This window comes from Crassostrea angulata, chromosome 8, assembly GCF_025612915.1.
Source record: "Crassostrea angulata isolate pt1a10 chromosome 8, ASM2561291v2, whole genome shotgun sequence".
Lineage (NCBI taxonomy): Eukaryota > Metazoa > Mollusca > Bivalvia > Ostreida > Ostreidae > Magallana > Magallana angulata.
The window spans coordinates 2,918,590-2,936,358 of NC_069118.1; the positions used below are offsets into that span (position 1 = coordinate 2,918,590).

Here is a 17,769-nt window from a genome sequence, read left to right on the forward strand (position 1 = left end):
GTTGGAAATAAAATAAAAACATTGAAAGACCTTGACAAGATTGATCTGAATTCCCTTAAAGTCAATTCATTTTTTTGCTTGCTTAAATCTTTTCGCTTCTGTGAGGGAGTAGACGCAAAACTGACTTCCAAAGAAAATAAAGAGAACATCATTCTACAAACAAATGCTCACCATAACTGTACTGCATACTCTCCACAGTGCATCAAAGTGTTGCCATTGAATTCTAAAAGGGAAACCATCACATGTCATCACTGTAAAAGTATGCGACACAAGGATTCTGATGAACCAGAACTGCCCATAGAAAAACCACCATTTCCACCTCCTCCTCCTCCGTCTCTTCCTCCACCATCTTCAGCCATCAACAGTATTCTGAACACCCCAACTGAAATAGTGAACTATCTTAAACAGGTGGCACCATATTTAGTAGAGGGACAACTTGCACTAATAAAATCCCAACTAATGAATTCAAGTGTCAGCAGTGTGAAATCTAGGAAATGGGATTTTGACATTATGCAGTTAGCATTATCTATTTGGACAAGAAGTCCCAGGGCTTATGAACAACTATGTTTCAGTAAAAAGTTAATTCTACCATGTGTAAACACATTATCTAAATATAAAAACTCTGTTTACCAAACTCCTGGGGTGAATGACACCATGCTTCAGTGGATGTTTATGCAGGCAAAAAATGATAACATTCCACATGAAGGTTACTATGGAGGCCTAATTTTGGATGAAATGGCCATACAAGAAGACATACAGATAAAACGTCATGGGGGATCTAGCAAATTTGTAGGAATGCCTGATTTGGGAGATGAGGGTAACCAATTGCAGTCCTCTAAATACCAAATGGCAAACCATGTCATTCAATTCATGTTTCATGGCCTGACAGGTTTCCGCTTTCTTGTTGCCCACTATCCCACCACTCAAGCCAATGCGCCACAAATATATACAATGTTTTGGGATGTAGTCCAGGCACTTGAACAATGGGGGTTCCATGTGATTTATACCTCTTTAGATGGCGCATCTAACAACAGATCTTTCATAAATATGCATTTTCCATCACCATCATCTGACATGGCTGGCTTTAATCCATTCTGTGATGCCCATCCAGTAGTCTTCATTGCAGACCCATCACACCTGTTTAAAAAAATCAGGAACAATATTCTGAGCAGTGGTACATGTAAATGGCACACAAGACTTCTAAAGATTGATGGGTGTGTAACAACATGGAAAACATTTATTGATGCCTATGACTGGGATAAAAAGCATGGTCTCTCTATCCATCAAAAACTTACCTCTCAACATCTTCATCCAAACCAGGCTGAGAAGATGAGAAATCACCTTGCTGAGGAATGTCTCAATTCAGATATGCTGCATCTCATGAAACAGTTCAAGGAAAGTTTGTGTGAAAATTCCTCCGCAGCTTCCCTCTGTGATGGGCCCATCAAATTACTGGAGCAGACTAGTCGTTTGATTGCCATATTTCATGATCGACGTCCCATTGCAGACCTGAAGGATGAACGCCTTGAACATCTTTCAAGTGCCCTTCTCTTCTTTCTTCAGTGGGAAAAAGATACTTCAGATGTAAAAAACTTGATGTCACATGAAACACGAGAAGACTTAAAGGTTCTTCTGTATGGATTTTAAAAATTATGTACAATTGTTGTGAATGATATAAATTACATACTTACCCCTGGATTCATCAACAGCGATATTGTGGAAAATATATTTTCTCAGCAAAGGGGGCTCCATCACGGTGCTGGGAGCAATCCAAATTATCAGCAATACTGTACTGCAACAAATAGCGTTACCCTTTGCCAGAATTTAGTTTCCAAAAAATCAAATGCTGCAAGAAGGAAATCAAACACCCATGGAGGATCAGCCCTTCCGTTCAAACAGCTGTGCAATAATCTGAACATAAAACAAAACCAATAAAAATCTTAACAAAACTGATAAAATTCATTAAATACATAAATTAATTTGTTGCATTATTTATCTTAATTATTCTTATTTGAAGCTTTGGTAAAATTGAATATTACATAGTTTACCTTACTAAGATTGACAATAACTGAGGACCTCAGAGACTCAACTCAACATCTGGATTTGGCATCTTCTCAGATTTCAAAATAGCATTCCTTAAAATATCACACTGAACTTCCTTCTTGTCAGATTGCTTTAGCTTAGTGTTGTAAAACTTTCCCAAAATTAACAGTTCTTTCTTCTTAAATGTATTTAGTATTCCTGAATTTTCAAGTAAAGCGGCCTTAAGTTTTAAATGATACGCTTCTCTGTTTGAACATGTAGTTTTAAGCAAAGCATCAATGGAAATGTCCGTATTTGTTGTGGAGGTTTGAGCTTTTCCTTTTGTTAAAACCTTTTTTCTAAGCTCCATAGATTTCTTTTGTCCGATATCTTCTAAAAGTTTTTTCCGGTATTCGGAGTCTGTGACTCTCAAGTAGGATTGCACAATGTCTTCAAATAAACAGACTATTGCTGAAGCTCCATCTATCATGTCAGACACTATCAAAGAACAATCATCTGAATCTGAATCTAAAGTAAACATACTGGTCTGCAGTTTAGAAAATAAACTAGTCCATAAACTGAACAATTTTTCGTTCTTAAGTACTGTCGAGTGAATATGCTGCAGCATGTTCTGTCCATGAATCCTAAGTTGATCTTCACTATATAAAGGAATTCGAATTTTCTCTAATTCCAAGAAAAATTCAAATGTATTGTCTGATATGTTTGTAAGGCCACATGACAAATTTTGTTTTCTTTTGACATCAATTATACTGCGAGAATACTTAGAGCATTCAACATCAGCTTGAGAAACAATAGTGGTTTGAAGCAATGAAACTTTAACTTTTGCTTGTTGGTTGTAGATTTGCCCAAAATTTCTCAAGTCATTTCGCACCAAGTAAGTATTATGATACTTCACTTTTGCCACAGCACGACCCCCAACATAACGTATTTTGCCATGTGCAAAGTCAGATATACATATATCACAAGATGTTTTGAGCTGGTCTGACTCTTTAGGTGTCTGTGATGTAATGATGTTCTTTCGGACAGCTGTAGCAATACTTCCACAGAGTAAGTAATTAACATTTCGACTTTGAAAAAGAGATTTGCATAACGCATTGTATTCCGGAGACTGCATAAAGGTATGATAGCTCGAATAAAATGAATTCCAATTTTTCACTGTTTGAGAAGTACTACAATGCTCATTCTTCATTAATTCTATCTTTTGTGACAAAATTTTCACAAAATCCACAAATAGATGGAATTTCCCCTCAATATAATCTATGTCAGCATTCAGTCCCTTCTGTTTGTCTGATAAAGGGTATGGAGCCCTCATTTTATTGAGCAATTGTCTTGTATCCTGTTGATGACCTTGACCATCACTTGTATTTGTGCTTGTGCTCTCAACCTGAAATGTATATATGGAATGCAAATGCCTGACTAAATTATTTTTCCTTGGGGGGGGGGGGGGGGTATGGTATTTAAAATGTCCTGTATCATGCAGTGGTAATTTTAAGTTGCAACAAGTTTCTTTCAATTCCATTCACATTCATATATATCTGTTAATTATTGTTAGTGTCTATTGATTCAAAAAATGTTCAAAATATTAGCATTAATGATTCATGTATAAAATTGATATTGCAGATTCTAAAATGATTTCATGATTTGAAAAGTAATCAAAATTAAAAGCATTGTGCTAACCCTTTCTAGCTCTTCCATCATTTTAATGTCATCTTCATCAAAGTCAGACTCATCAGAATTTTCAGCTACATATATATCACAGGTAGGAAAGAATTCCTCTTCAAATATGTCATCTTCAAACACCTGTAAAAATAATAAAAATTAAATAAGACATATTATAAATTTGACATTATTTCTTTATAGACACATCAATTCAATACTTTAAAAAAAATCTCACGATCTATCATTTTATGTTTATTAAAGCATGAAACATCCTAAAAAAAGAATGATAACATAATTATGTAATAATTAAACAGATATGCACATACTTTTCGGCAGCAAGATAAATCTTCTAAAGCAGGAGCTCCTGACGATGCACAGTAATCATTCACAGCCTGAGGGTGCTGCTTGCTGCATTTGGGATCGTAGTTCTTGATGCAGAGTCCTTCACGGTCTGTTGAACGTCCAACAGCAACACCTATCTGACCTGCCTGGAATATGTTTTTACAGTCAACAATAACACAGGGCAAAGTTAATCCCTGAGATTTATGGACAGTCATGGCAAAAGCCAAACATATTGGATATTGTTTTCTTTCAGCTACTGTAATACATTGAGAAGGGTCATACACACTAAATGTCACTTTGCTTAATTTTATTATTTTGTCTTCAAACTTCACAGTGGGCCCATCATCTTCCAACTTGAAAACAGTGCCAAGTAAACCATTGACTAAAGTGTCAGAAAGGTTCCTAATCAGCATTACTGGAGCACCTTCTTTAAGAAGAAGAACCTTATTTGCATTCATCTTGCGGAGATATTTTTGTTCGCCTTCTTCTTCGGCAACGTAGCTTGTTGATTCTCCTTGCATTTTGTGTAGTTCTGTCATGTTAAAGCAATCCACTTCAAAATTTGTTCCAAAGAGAACACATGGATTGTTTCTTGACAAGGGTCTCTCTAGTGCAAGCATCAGCTGGTTAGTTTGATGACTTGGAACCCCCCGTTCTAATTCATTGATGGCTAAGATCAGGTCTTTGTCACTCTGGCGAATAACAGTTTTGAGTGTAATAATGTGTGGAACAGTCTTTCTCCATGTATCTGAAGCAAATGCGTGATCTCCCGGATCCCTGTAGATGTCATTTGGAACTGGTGGTAATTGGAAAAAATCACCAACACAGACAACCTATTATAGTTAAAAAATTCATTCAATTGTGAAGCTTCAAATGTTGTGTCTCCAATGGGAAGAAATAGTGAAAAATTCTACTGACCCAGGAGTAATTCTCATCTATAGTAGCATTTCTCGCCAGTGCATTGAAACTGCATTAATCAGCACATGAAATTACATTGTGGCGAGAAATGGAACTTTGTGAGAATTGGTCTTAGGCCAGTAATATGTGGTACATGTAAATGTTTTTACAACCTTATTAAATTTCAGGCCTTTGGGAAGCTGTTTAAGATTTTTAACTCAAAATTAAGATGAGCTAAAATGCTATCGAGGTGTAATTGAAATTAGGATATAAGAATTCTACAGTCTAATATTTTTTGGACAAATGTGCCCTCCCAGCTCCCGTAGGCCTGCATGTTTAAAAGATTTCCATACTAACCTGCAATCCACCAAAATAAAGACTGGGATCTTTAACTGATCTACAGATAAACTCAAGCTGAAAAAAAAAGATGCATAATCTTATAGGTATTTTTTTTTTTTTTGGTAGCTTGAAAAATGCACTAAATAATAAAAGATACAACAAAATAAACCATATTAACAAAATAGTTTGGTGGGCTTGAGCTCAAAATATCAGTATTAGAATCTTGCCTCAAGTAATCTAAACACAAACCGTATTTTGATGTGAAACAGTTAAGTACTGTAACTGGGCTTTCCTTAGGTATCAATTAGTCAATCATGTTTTGTTTATTCACATGATTTCAGAAATTATAACAATTATCGATATTACCGGAAATGAGGCTGTGTAAAATTAAAATCAAAAGGAACCTAGACTATCCCGTTCAAGCACAGGCACGTACCCGACGTTAAATATTTTTCTCATAATAAAAAAATACCCTGTATCTAATAATACATACATACAGTGCACAGGCACCTGACGTTATACATTTTTCTCATAATAAAAATAAATACCCTATATCTAATACATGTAATACACGTGTATTATTAGATATAGGGTATTTATTTTTATTATGAGAAAAATGTGTAACGTCAGGTGCCTGTGATACAGTGTATTATTAGAAACATGGTATTTATTTTTATTATGAGAAAATTATAAAACGTCAGTTGCCTGTGGTTTTCTATTATGTGCATTTTGAAAATGATAAATAATTTGTTTACATTATGCAATAGAGGGTTGGGCCCTTGATTAAATTAGTGAACAACAATAAACCATGATAAACATATAAAACTTAATATATAACTAAATATCTATATAAAAATATAATATATGTTGTTTCTTATATATGCTGTTTGGTTGATATATTCATTCTCTAGTTACACCATGATATATACTAACATCCGCTAACAGAATGCACTTATGAATTTTTGCAACGTCTGTATATAGCTTTAAAAAAATCACACGCACCTGCTCAAAAACTTTCCGACTGATCATGCTGATTTCATCGATAATCAAAACGTTACAGGTTTTAATTCTGTTTCGAGTTTCTTCACTTATAATACGCAAAAGATGCTGGTTTTCAAATCTCCCATCCATTAGTCCAGCCCAATGGTGAATAGTTGTGGCTCCCGTGAACTGTCGGGCTGCAAGTCCCGTGCTTGCAGTAACAGAAACGTTTTTGTTATTAAGTTTCTTGAGCGTTTCTTTTATAAGATATGATTTCCCAGTCCCTGCTTGCCCCAAAACGACACAACTGTGTCCACTTTTGATAAATTCTAAGGCCTGTGATTGTTCGTAGTTCAACATGGCTGTTTTTCCCGCAATACTTCAACGTCACGCAAGTGTATCTGTTAACCAATCAGATTTAAGAAGGGAATCCCCATTTACATACAGATGTCAACTTCCGTCCACCCTTTAGCCTTTTGTCGCAAATCAGCAGCAGTAGATGCAGAATGAGGAGATATTTTTATTAATAAACGATGTTATGGGCCGTTTTGGTTGAATCAGCAGTAAGCTAATAAATCGAGTGACCGATCGGACGGCGGAGATGATCGCAGAAAAATGTTACCGCTGAGTTATAAGCGAAAATTCACGGCGATGTGACAGTTTTAAAAAAATCCAAGATGGCGGGGATGGGTACCTTGTGTATTATTAGGTAAGCGGTGTATTATTTTTATTATGAGAAAAATATATGACGTCAGGTGCCTGTGCGTTTCGTGTAATAATTTGTACAGTTAATGTATAGGTATTGACAAATAAGAAAGGAAACATTGTATCGCAAATTTTATTGTGACTGATGCCACATTTTGTCATGGACTCTTCATCCTAAAATGCCATGAAAAATGAAATTATATTTGTAGTAACAGAATGTATTATTGAAAGGAAACAATAGAAATGGAACAAAACAATGTAATGGAGACAATGCATTAAATTCAAGAAAACATTGCTTCATCAAAGGAGAAAAATGAAACTGTAAAAAACATATAAACAGAAATAAATTATAAAAGAACATTATATTAGCACACATTCTTAAACAGACATACAGTGACATACACACTCACAAGAAGATTGAACATTCGTAAATGAGCATCAGTTAATTCAGACTACTTGATTTGTCAAACATTTGCAGCCAGATTAATATTTACAAAATAAACCTCCATTCCATAAGAATAAGATTCTCCATTGGCGTAAAAAGCAGCAAAAGGATTTTGATGGGCCCAAAATATTCGGAAACCAATGTCGTATAATTTCCGAAGAGAGCCCAGATCATAGTAGTGGTGGAATTCTAAACATAACTGGACAACGTTATTTAGAGCCCCGGATGATATCATTTCAGGGATGGTGCTGATCTCATTTCCTTCGATGTCAATTTTCAAAACGTCTATTTTTCTATTGGTGTGACCTAACTCTTTTTGAATGGTCCTCAGGGTTTTGAGTTTCCATGTCTCACCGCTGACCGTTACTTCTTTATTTCTATCACCCAACCCCACGTTGTAGAAACTGATGTGATCCGAATGCTTATAATCAGCGGTTTTCATGCTAGGATCAAAACAAAACACGTCACATCCGTAAGTTTTCTCCATATCTTCGTCAAAGGAAAAATCGTAATTGATTCCGAATGAATACACAATGCACGGAGGCTTTGGACGGAACTGGACATCATGACAAATATCCCACCCCCCATCCACAATATTTCCAAGACGAAGCATCTGTTTGCACAGAATCTGGTGTTTTGAGATATACTTAAGGTACTCATTTTTATACTTCTTCTTTTCATTTTCATCTATTGGACTCGTACCAAGAGGGGCTATATTTGGTAAGTCGGACCCCTTTGATATCACAACGTCCTCTTCGTCTCCATTTTTCAAAAACATGTTAATGGTCCAGCATCGAGAATACCTATTTCTTTTCCTTTCATTTCCTATACAATTCCAATTTCTGTCATACCAATATTTAAAATAATTGGACTCGTTCAATCGCCGCAGTGCCGTCATAATTTGAACGTAGTCCGATTTTGTTCCTGAATTTGGGCTTAAGTGAATTTCAATGATAATTTGCTTGACCTGCATTCTACGCAAAGTACGGATAAACTGGGTCAAATATTTGAAATCTATGGAGTTTAATTTCATGACAACAACACTTATGACTTGCTGATGACTGGCGAGAACTTTGATAAAGCCACTAGTACTGTCATAACTGCTAGAAATTACGTCTCTACCAAAAAATACCACATCACATTTGAATTTTTCTTCCATCTGATCTGTGAATCTCTGACTGAGGTCGTGATTGTAGCTATATATAACACATCCTGGACTCGGCGCCACTGCTCTGTCTGTGCAAATACGAACACCGCCGTAGTCAACGTCACCAAAACGCTTAGGTTCTGTACAAAGACGTTGAAGGGAAGTGACGTATCGCGTGAACAGGCACGAGATTTCGTAGAGGGACATCATGCCAAGTTTTTCATCACCAGGAATCACAAAGTCAGTTTCATTTGTCCAACTTGCACAATGATCATGGAAAGTTTCAGGGTTAGTTCTATAAAACATGAGATGATTGATGACAAGAATGCAAATAATGGCTGCACAAAATACTGTCAGATAGATCAGGTTACGGGAAAATTTGCCAGAGATGCATCTTAAAATCGGAGGAGCTTGACGTCCAGATTTCATCCTCACCAGCATCTGTCAACAAATATAAATATTTAAAAACTACATATTTATACTATTACACTTTGCATTAAGACGAGACGGTATCTTTTAATAATGATAATAATAATAATTAATAATTTAAATATGCACCCATGTAACATAACCTATTTTATCGGCAAACAACAGTCAGATCAGGGACTCAGACGGCAAATAGATATACATAACACTCCTAAACTACAAACTTTTAAAGGAAAATTTCTGCCTAGAAAATTATTTCCTAAACATATTAGGTCAGCAATGGCACAGTTTCGGTGTGGGGTATTACCGCTGAAGATAGAGACCGGACGTTTTCGGGGGGAAGCTGTCACTGAGCGCACGTGTAAATTCTGTATCTTGGACGAAATAGAGGACGAATTCCACTTTCTTCTAAAATGTGCTCTATATAACAATCTAAGAAGTGAACTTTACAAAAGTGTTAATTTTCCTAATAATTCATATTTATCTCAAGACAATCTATTTCAAACTCTCATTTGCAATTTTCCAAGACAAACTGCTAATTTTATACATTCTGCATTTAAATTAAGACAAAGTAAATTCTCGCGCATGAATTAAAAATTATTACTTAGTGTTTACAGTGACTTATAGGTCCAATGGGCCGGGTGTCTGATACATGTAATTGTATACTACTCACTTGTAAAAGATGTAACCCATGTCACTATAATAAATAAATGATGATGATGATGATTAATAAAGCAATTTGTATAAAACACGACCTAATCTAGATAACAATCAATACACACATATCGACGTGTACATGGGTTCATTGTTGTGAAAGGAAAACGACACATTATGTAGGATGTTGTGTTTTAAACAGGAAACGTCGGCTGAAGAGGGATCGATAGTCGTCGCTACTTTTAGACTGTATTTATCTCCTTTTTTTGAAGAAGAGCTATATATAAAAATAGAGGAAGTTACCTAAATCTTAAATGTAAAATTTAGGGAATTTTCTCTGGTTTCTTTTATTAGTTTATAGGAAAACAAATCATATCCTTAAATTTTAGGTAGGTCAGATGGTTAATTTGTTGACAATCGAGCCTCCTTACATAACCTAAACTTCATTTAACAATAATTACATGGTTTATACCAGTTCGTCCAGTGGTCTTGAAAAGAAACAACTGCTTGGTGTTTTCTAGCTGTTTTCGATAAAACTCCTATAATTAGGCCTCGGAAACAAACTGATTTGTTTTAGGACATCAGGGGTCGTAACTCAAGGACGGACACTGTCTAATTGTAACGGGTAAATAATGTTTCTGCAAGATGTCCTCTTCACAGGTAAAACACCACCTGCTGTACTTTACCGTTAATAAGTTGTAATTTATATACTCTGATGTAAAATGAAAACTATTCACCTGTCAACGATTCGATAGCGGATTATCGTAATGAGTGTCTAATTATTCAATCGATTAGACTAATTAATCTAATTTTATTATTAAGCCAACAAAAAGTGTAAACCGAGAAAAGCTATTTAGATTATATGAACAGTATTCATGTCATCTTCCATGGAAAACTTCTTACCCAATTTTTAAAACACAACTCCCAATATTTTATTAATTTAATTTCAAACTTAGAGAAATATTTGATACACCTTTATTCGGTTTGTTAGTTTGAGTAATAAAAAGTAAATGTGTCTAAAAATTTAAACACTTTTATGAAATAAAAAAAAAAATTAAAGACAAATTGCTAAGTTCCTACATAGTAATATGATTCATTTTTTGCTTCGATGGATAGAAATCATTAGAAAATGTATTGGAATTGATATATCAACCTAAAATTGAGAGCGAGTGAACATGGTACCTTAAACGTGCTTCCTATATCTAATAAAAGAAAATGTCATGTTAATGAATAAATTAAATAGAAGACATACGCTCTGAAGGAAAAATAAAGCTGGGTTCCTACGTCAAAGGCTATATTATAAAGCTACGTTCGTGACTTTTTGAAGAGACCACGACAAACCGATCGCACATTAAATATTCCAATATACCACTCAATCAATTATTTAGTTACTTTTTGGAAAAAAAATGATTAAAGATGTACAACAGAGCATCGTTGCAAATTTATATTGATTTATATCGAGTACTAATCGAGTACTAAATTACACAAATCTATTAGAACGCCAAAGATTTAAAAACGACGTCGCTAGCGGAAAGGTTAGTGGGCCTGTCTAATTATTGCTAAGCAGTTAGTATCTAGACATGTGCGTTATATAACCCACAGTGTGTGTTTCAGACAATCATAATGGGCACTATATAAGGAATCATTCTTTGAGTATTATGAGGTGATAATTTTGGTCGGGGCGTGATCAAATCCAATAAAGCCCGAAAGGCTTTATGATAGATTTGATCACGCCCCGACCGAAATTATCACCTCATAATATTCAAAGAATGTTTCCTTATTACTTATATAATTTTAAGCCATCGTAGGATTAAATATTTAAATATGAATAAGCAAACCCCGCTGGCGCCTCAATTTGGCGTCATTTGTATTATGGGTTATATATATGTAGTAAAAAATCGGAAAAGACACTGGAAAATGTAAATATATACATGTATATTGTTACTGTAAGGACTAGTCCACCACAGTATGGAGTCATGAACATGGTTTACTTATTAACAGTCCTTGTAACGACAGAGTAGTGCACAAAATGCTGTGGTTCATGCACTAATTTCATTATTGCACATCTGCACTATACTGTGTGACTTAACGTCGTTTGTACCAGGCAGAGTAAATGCCTGAAGCATTGTGACCAAGTATCCCATGATGGTCCGTATTGGTTCATACAAAGCGTATCATAAGTGTTTTTTATGAGTACCATACATCTGTTTTGAAGTAGTTTATATAAATTTAGATAGTCATAAAGATTTGTTTGTAGATACAAAAGTAGAGATGGGAATATAGCTTTGTTAGGAAATCAGAAATTTCTCGTTATTCTTGTTTTCTGCTTACAAGCCCGAACTTCTAAACTCAAAAGATGTTGATTTCTAGCATGTGTTCGACTTGAAAATGACAGAAAAAATTCAATTTTGGAGAAGACATCAACTATTAAAATTTCACTGCTATTCATGAAAACAAAAGTACCTGCAGTATTCGAACCCGGGACCTACGAGCCAGTAAACCGAAGATACACTTATTAGTTGCTACAGGGATAGACACTAAATTTTGGGGATACAAACTGTTTCACAATATGGGTGAAAATCGCCATGTTGTGACGTACTGTCATAAAAAAAAGAATTCACAGGGTGTCGAGGATCCTTAAACAACATGATTTTGTGTACACACAGATCAACACCTGGACAGCACTGACACTTCCTATGACTTCCTTTTTTTACTGTAGTTAAAAGACAGTAGCTTACAGTGCCAAAGAACTGTGGTGATAAAAGATGGTGTATGACCCTTTATGAAACTCATGCCAGTCCTATTGTGAAATCATATTGTATGCAATCCCTTGTAGCTTGGGGAAAGAGATCTCATTCTATAATCTTTGCTAGTTCTTAAGTGTAATCATTACCTCACGCTCTACAAAATATATTATCTTTAGAAATATTCATAATGATGCATTCAATTTATCAGGACTGAATTGAATTCGGTAGAGATCTCAAAGCACAAATCTTCATATTAATTTAAACAATATTTTATTCAATATAAGAAGCACGAATTGTTGTCACTTCATGCGGATTTTTCACGACTTTATCGCATCTGTGCCATTGCGTTTGGATCAACCCTTGTAAGTAAATACCCGCGGCTTTTTCACGTGGGTCGTTACCATTGGTTATGACATAAAAGGTATAGAAGTGATTCCAAGTCTTGAGTTAGGATCGTCACTGTGTGTCACAAGTTTATATTTCATTAAATGCTAGAAATCAACTTTTTTCAATGCCATATCGATAAAATTTAAATCCAACTGGGTTGTAAAGAATTTTTGGCATGCTCAATGATATCAATTGAGCATTGTGTAACTGCTTCCTCTTAATGTTTATTGTACAAGTATCTGCCTGACTTTTTTCCTTGCAATTTTATTTGCGTAAAAATATTCCGGAAAACCTTGTCCTTTTAACAAAATATACATGTAGACTGTCATCGCATATGCTTTTGGAAGAGCAAGGCCGTTCTAATGGAACTGTCAGATCGATGCGTATCTGCAAATATTGTAATTTAGGTGAACTCGAGGATGAATTCCATTTTATACCTATCTGTCCTTTTTATAAATGTCTACGTGTATTGTAATTAAAAAAATATTACTGGACTCGTCCTTCCATGTTCAAATTAGTTCAACTTGCCATTATAAATCGCAAACAATTGTGCCGTCTCGCAATGTATCTGCGTGAGGCTGGTAAAAAACGAGAATGCCAGGCTATTTGTACATCCAATTAATGTATTATCATTATTATATCATTTACATAAATTAAGGATTTATCTATCTATAGGGTCTCTCCTCCTATGAATTTGCATGTATGGATAATATTTCTTGTAGAATATTGTAAAACATTAATACTATAGTAGTGACGTTCGCTTTTGCTTAGATAGAGTGTATGGATATTTTATAATTATGTATGTATGTTACAACTGCTTATAATTCATATGAATTTTGGCAAAATAAACAATGCAGATCATTGTGCATTGTGTTATTGCTTACGGGGAACTAGATTTGAGAGACGTGTTTTCTTTTGCATGACGAACCAGTGGTTTGCCAGTGCTTACATACATGTGCAGGTCTGACATTTGAAAATCATTTAAAGTAAGCAGCAAAAAATTCCCGAAAGAAAACACATGTATAGCCATCTACAACATCAAGAGAGTGTGTTTTCGTTCAATTTACAAATGAATTTTCAATTTTTTTAAATTTTGCATTTGAAAATCAAGCTTCTCCCACCCCACCCCGCTTCTTCCGGAAACAATTAGTTTCATAATATTGGGGAGACAATTTTGAATGAAACTATGCATGCATACATCAACATCCTCTACTGGACCAGTAAGTATCAAAGTTTGCAAAGAATTGTGGGTAATACACAACAGAGAAGTTATCGCATGAAAGTACAATGAAGCGCACTGAAGTGGTAAAAATGTTCGTTTGAATGGAATATTCTAAACTTTGTATCGAACGTCAATTGTTACATAAGATACACCCATTTCTTTTGAAACGAGGAAAACAGTATTCGTCACAATGCTTTCGGAACCGCCCCTCTTCTAAACAACACAAGCAGGAATTTCACACACACACATTATACACAAAAACAAAAACACAAACTTTCTTTCTTTCTTTCTTTCTTTCTTTCTTTCTTTCTTTCCAACTATGTTCAGAAACAGTGATATTGTTCAAAATAAGAATATTTTTTGGTAACTTTTGTTTTGAACTTCCTGTTACGTACATGTACTGTATTGCAAATAAAGAAAAGATTTTTTTACAACATATATGCACATGTTTCAGTTTTTCGTTTTAGAGGGGTAAGCTACATGTAAGTTCTTCGTCTTCTTAAATCTTCTGCATTTGTTGCTGTGTTCGCAGCTTGTTGAGGGGACTGGGATATGCGCGGGGCATGGAAAACATATACGGAGAAAATATCGGGATTCAGGCTTGTCTCCACATCTCGGTCCGCAGCCCTGTTTGTGTTGTTTAGAAGATGAGCGGTTCCGAAAACATTGTTACCAATACTGTTTTCCTCCTTATAAAGGAAATGGGCGTGTCTTACGTAACAATTGATCTCATTTTTACGGGGCTGGTAAAAAACACACAATAGACAGTAACGTGAACCCTATGTGCGATACATTGGACCCGACTTAAATTGTTAAACCCTTTATACATACATGTATCTAGCTACCTATGTATCTATCTAACATCACAACACAGCAAGTCAATCTTTTAATCGGTTTATATACAGCTGGTTCATAATCTACAAGAAGCCACATAATCCTAACTCTCCAGAAAATGACAAGGAATGGTAGATATAGATTTTTCATAGCCTGTCAGTCCGTCTTCTACGGAAGGAGTCCAATAATACCATATACTACCATACTTATGTTTACTTATTAGCAGATCAAGAAAATGAATGTACCATTTGTCTTAATAACATACCTTACCTGAGCAACAAAAGGCACCACACACACATAGATACACACGCGTGTATAACCACACAGTCAGATTAAGCAAAACCGATAAAGAGTATTCGGAAACCTCGGGCCATTCCGCTTCCCTTCATCACACCGAGATATGCCGAATGAAATAAGTTGGGGCACCACACAGGGTCATATTTATAACGATAATACTTAAGAAATAAACAAAGTTATTTAGTGAACATGGCGTTATGAATAGCAATTGTTCTGTTGGCATATTCCATGCCAGCAGAGCAGTTGCTATTCATAACGCCATGTTCACTTAATAATCGTTGTTTTTTACTCATATTTGCATTTTACCACTCGCAAATACCCTGTATTAGCCTAGATTTAGGTTAGCCTAGATTGCATCAAAAATAAATATTCAGACTGAGATGTACCTTTTTAATTCACATTGATTGTTAACAGAATCAATGATATGTTATAATAAGACTTGTTTTAATTAAATATATCAATTTTATGGAGTTGGTGAAAAACACATGATGTACCGTATAGTGGTTTTTTGATTTGAACATATTTTATTGTGTAAGTAACACAAAAGGATCGGAAACAAGTTCTTACAACTTACAAGTTCCTCTCCTAATGATAATACATACAATATATACAATTGTCATAGTACATGTAATATTACATGTTACTTATAGTTATTGACTTTATAATAATTAAATTCATGGACATACATTTACAAAGTAATTGCAAATATATAGTAGATAACGTTAATGTACAGTATAGAAAGCAAAAGCAAAAAGGAATTTAATTATTAAATCTTCCAGACTCATTAATGAACTTTTGAACTGCTGAAAAAATAAAGCAGTTTGTATTGTAAGACAAATTGTCACTACCCCAAAGAAGCAAATGTGAGTTAATTAAAATTGTTTCATCAAGCCTATTAAAAAGTAATTCAAAAAGATTGTTTCTTGCATTTACATAATTCTTGCATACAAAGAAAAAGTGATAAATATCCTCCTTTTGACCACAAATACAATTGGGTGATTCAATAATGTTTCTTCTATACAGATCATAATTCAAAAAACAGTTGTGTCTCAACTTGGTATGTAAAATATTAATAGTGCGTTTACCAAATGAAAAATATTTTGGAGGTTGAGGAATACTTTCAGTAATGTTTTTCTTGAATATGTTGAGAGACGTTGCTTCTCTAACTTCTAATTTGAGAGAATTCCATTTCCGAGTGGTGTCAGGTACGAAAGATTTTTTGTAAAGTTCTAATCTGCTGATTGGAACACTATAATTTTCGCTATTTCTTGTGTGATATTTTGAGACATTTTTTGTTACGGGAGGAATAATATTGCTCAAGTACTCAGGTACTTGATTTGTATGAATTTTAAACATGGTTATTAATTTAGCCTTATTTCGTCGACTGACCAGAGATTCCCAGCCAGTTTCTGTGTAGAGAGAATCTGTAGATGCTAAAATGGGTAAACCAGTAACAATCCTTGCAGCACTTAATTGAACTTTTTCTAATCTCTCCATGTCAAACATATTGCAACCGTCCCATACTACAGAAGCATATTCAAGAACTGGTCTAATAAACGTGATATACATTTTTGATAAATTAGTTCTACCTAGAGTAAACTTAAGTTTTTTCAAAAGTCCTAACTTTTTGTATGCACTGTTTACTATATTATTAATATATTGAGACCAACTTAAATCATTAGAAAAAAGTAAACCAAGATGTCTGTGGGTTGAAACATAGTCCAGTTGACACCCTTGAAAAAATAACTTAGGAAATTCTTCTACATGTTTCTTAGTGAAAAAAACAGCTTTTGTTTTAGACGGATTAAATTTCAATAACCACTTGTCAGACCAATCGCTGAGAATTTTCAGATCATGGTTCAATACAATTTCAATGTTTTTAGTATATAAATCACAATGCTGTAATGAATTATCATCAGCATAAAGTCTACAAAATGATAGCATATTCGTTGCTACATCATTAATGTAAATAAGAAATAAAAGTGGTCCTAATACTGACCCTTGTGGAACACCAGCATTGATACATAACGTTGATGATAACTTGTTTTTGTACATTACCCTTTGTGTTCTATCACTTAAGTAACTTTTAAACCATTGTAAAAGATGCCCACTTATACCATAAGTTTGAAGTTTAAAAATTAGGGCTTCGTGCCACACCCTGTCAAAAGCTTTAGACAAATCACAAAAAATCATACAACACATTTTCCCATCTTCTATACTTTTGACAATGCTATGATATGTTTCTAATAGTTGGAATACCGTGGAATGGCCAGGCAAAAAAACCTGCCTGGTATTTATAGAATAAATTATTTTCGTGAAAGAAATTATAAACGTGTTTAAAAATTATCCTTTCCATAATTTTGCTGACACAGCTTAGCAGGGATACCGGTCTGTAGTTACTTGCAACAGATGGATCATCTTTCTTAAAGAGCGGTAGAACATGAGCTATTTTCCAATAATTTGGAAATGAATTTTCAACAAGTGATTTGTTAAAAAACATACATAAAGGTTTTGAAATGGCAAATTTTGTATATTTCAACATTCTATGACTAATATTATCAGGGCCAATAGCCTTATTAACGGTCAAGATTGATATAATGTCAAAAACTTCTTGAACCTCTATGTGAATATCTGAAAAAAAATT

At 34.5% G+C, this 17,769-nt stretch overlaps 2 protein-coding genes across 5 annotated transcripts; both read right to left on the minus strand.

Moving 5' to 3' along the window:
- Positions 1–1,417: 1,417 nt before the first annotated feature.
- Positions 1,418–7,016, minus strand: LOC128157803 (uncharacterized). The gene is made up of 7 exons (XM_052820429.1): positions 6,283–7,016; positions 5,299–5,355; positions 4,029–4,877; positions 3,721–3,843; positions 2,049–3,427; positions 1,692–1,911; positions 1,418–1,557 (listed from the first exon to the last, which is right to left on the minus strand). The coding sequence occupies exons 1-5, from the start codon at positions 6,619–6,621 to the stop codon at positions 2,078–2,080; spliced, it is 2,718 nt and encodes a 905-aa protein (XP_052676389.1). The 5' UTR covers positions 6,622–7,016; the 3' UTR covers positions 1,418–1,557; positions 1,692–1,911; positions 2,049–2,077.
- A 67-nt stretch (positions 7,017–7,083) lies between these two features.
- Positions 7,084–15,253, minus strand: LOC128160664 (uncharacterized). Of its 4 annotated transcripts, none has more exons than XM_052824030.1 (2): positions 15,094–15,206; positions 7,084–8,999 (listed from the first exon to the last, which is right to left on the minus strand). In XM_052824030.1, exon 2 carries the CDS (start codon positions 8,997–8,999, stop codon positions 7,431–7,433), a length of 1,569 nt encoding a protein of 522 aa, XP_052679990.1. In that variant the 5' UTR covers positions 15,094–15,206; the 3' UTR covers positions 7,084–7,430. The 4 variants fall into 4 exon arrangements, 3 of the variants coding, with proteins under 3 accessions (XP_052679990.1, XP_052679988.1, XP_052679989.1); XM_052824028.1 differs by having other exon boundaries at positions 15,099–15,185; XM_052824029.1 differs by lacking the exon at positions 15,094–15,206 and adding an exon at positions 10,111–10,290.
- Positions 15,254–17,769: the final 2,516 nt, after the last annotated feature.

Bases quoted from the DNA above. Each gene is read 5' to 3' on its own strand.
- LOC128160664 (XM_052824030.1), bottom strand. From the start codon at position 8,999: ATGCTGGTGAGGATGAAATCTGGACGTCAAGCTCCTCCGATTTTAAGA.
- LOC128157803 (XM_052820429.1), bottom strand. From the start codon at position 6,621: ATGTTGAACTACGAACAATCACAGGCCTTAGAATTTATCAAAAGTGGA. The intron at 4,878-5,298 runs GTTAGTATGGAA...TAACTATAATAG, and splicing joins TTTATTTTGGTGGATTGCAG to GTTGTCTGTGTTGGTGATTT. The intron at 3,428-3,720 runs GTTAGCACAATG...TATACATTTCAG, and splicing joins TGATGGAAGAGCTAGAAAGG to GTTGAGAGCACAAGCACAAA.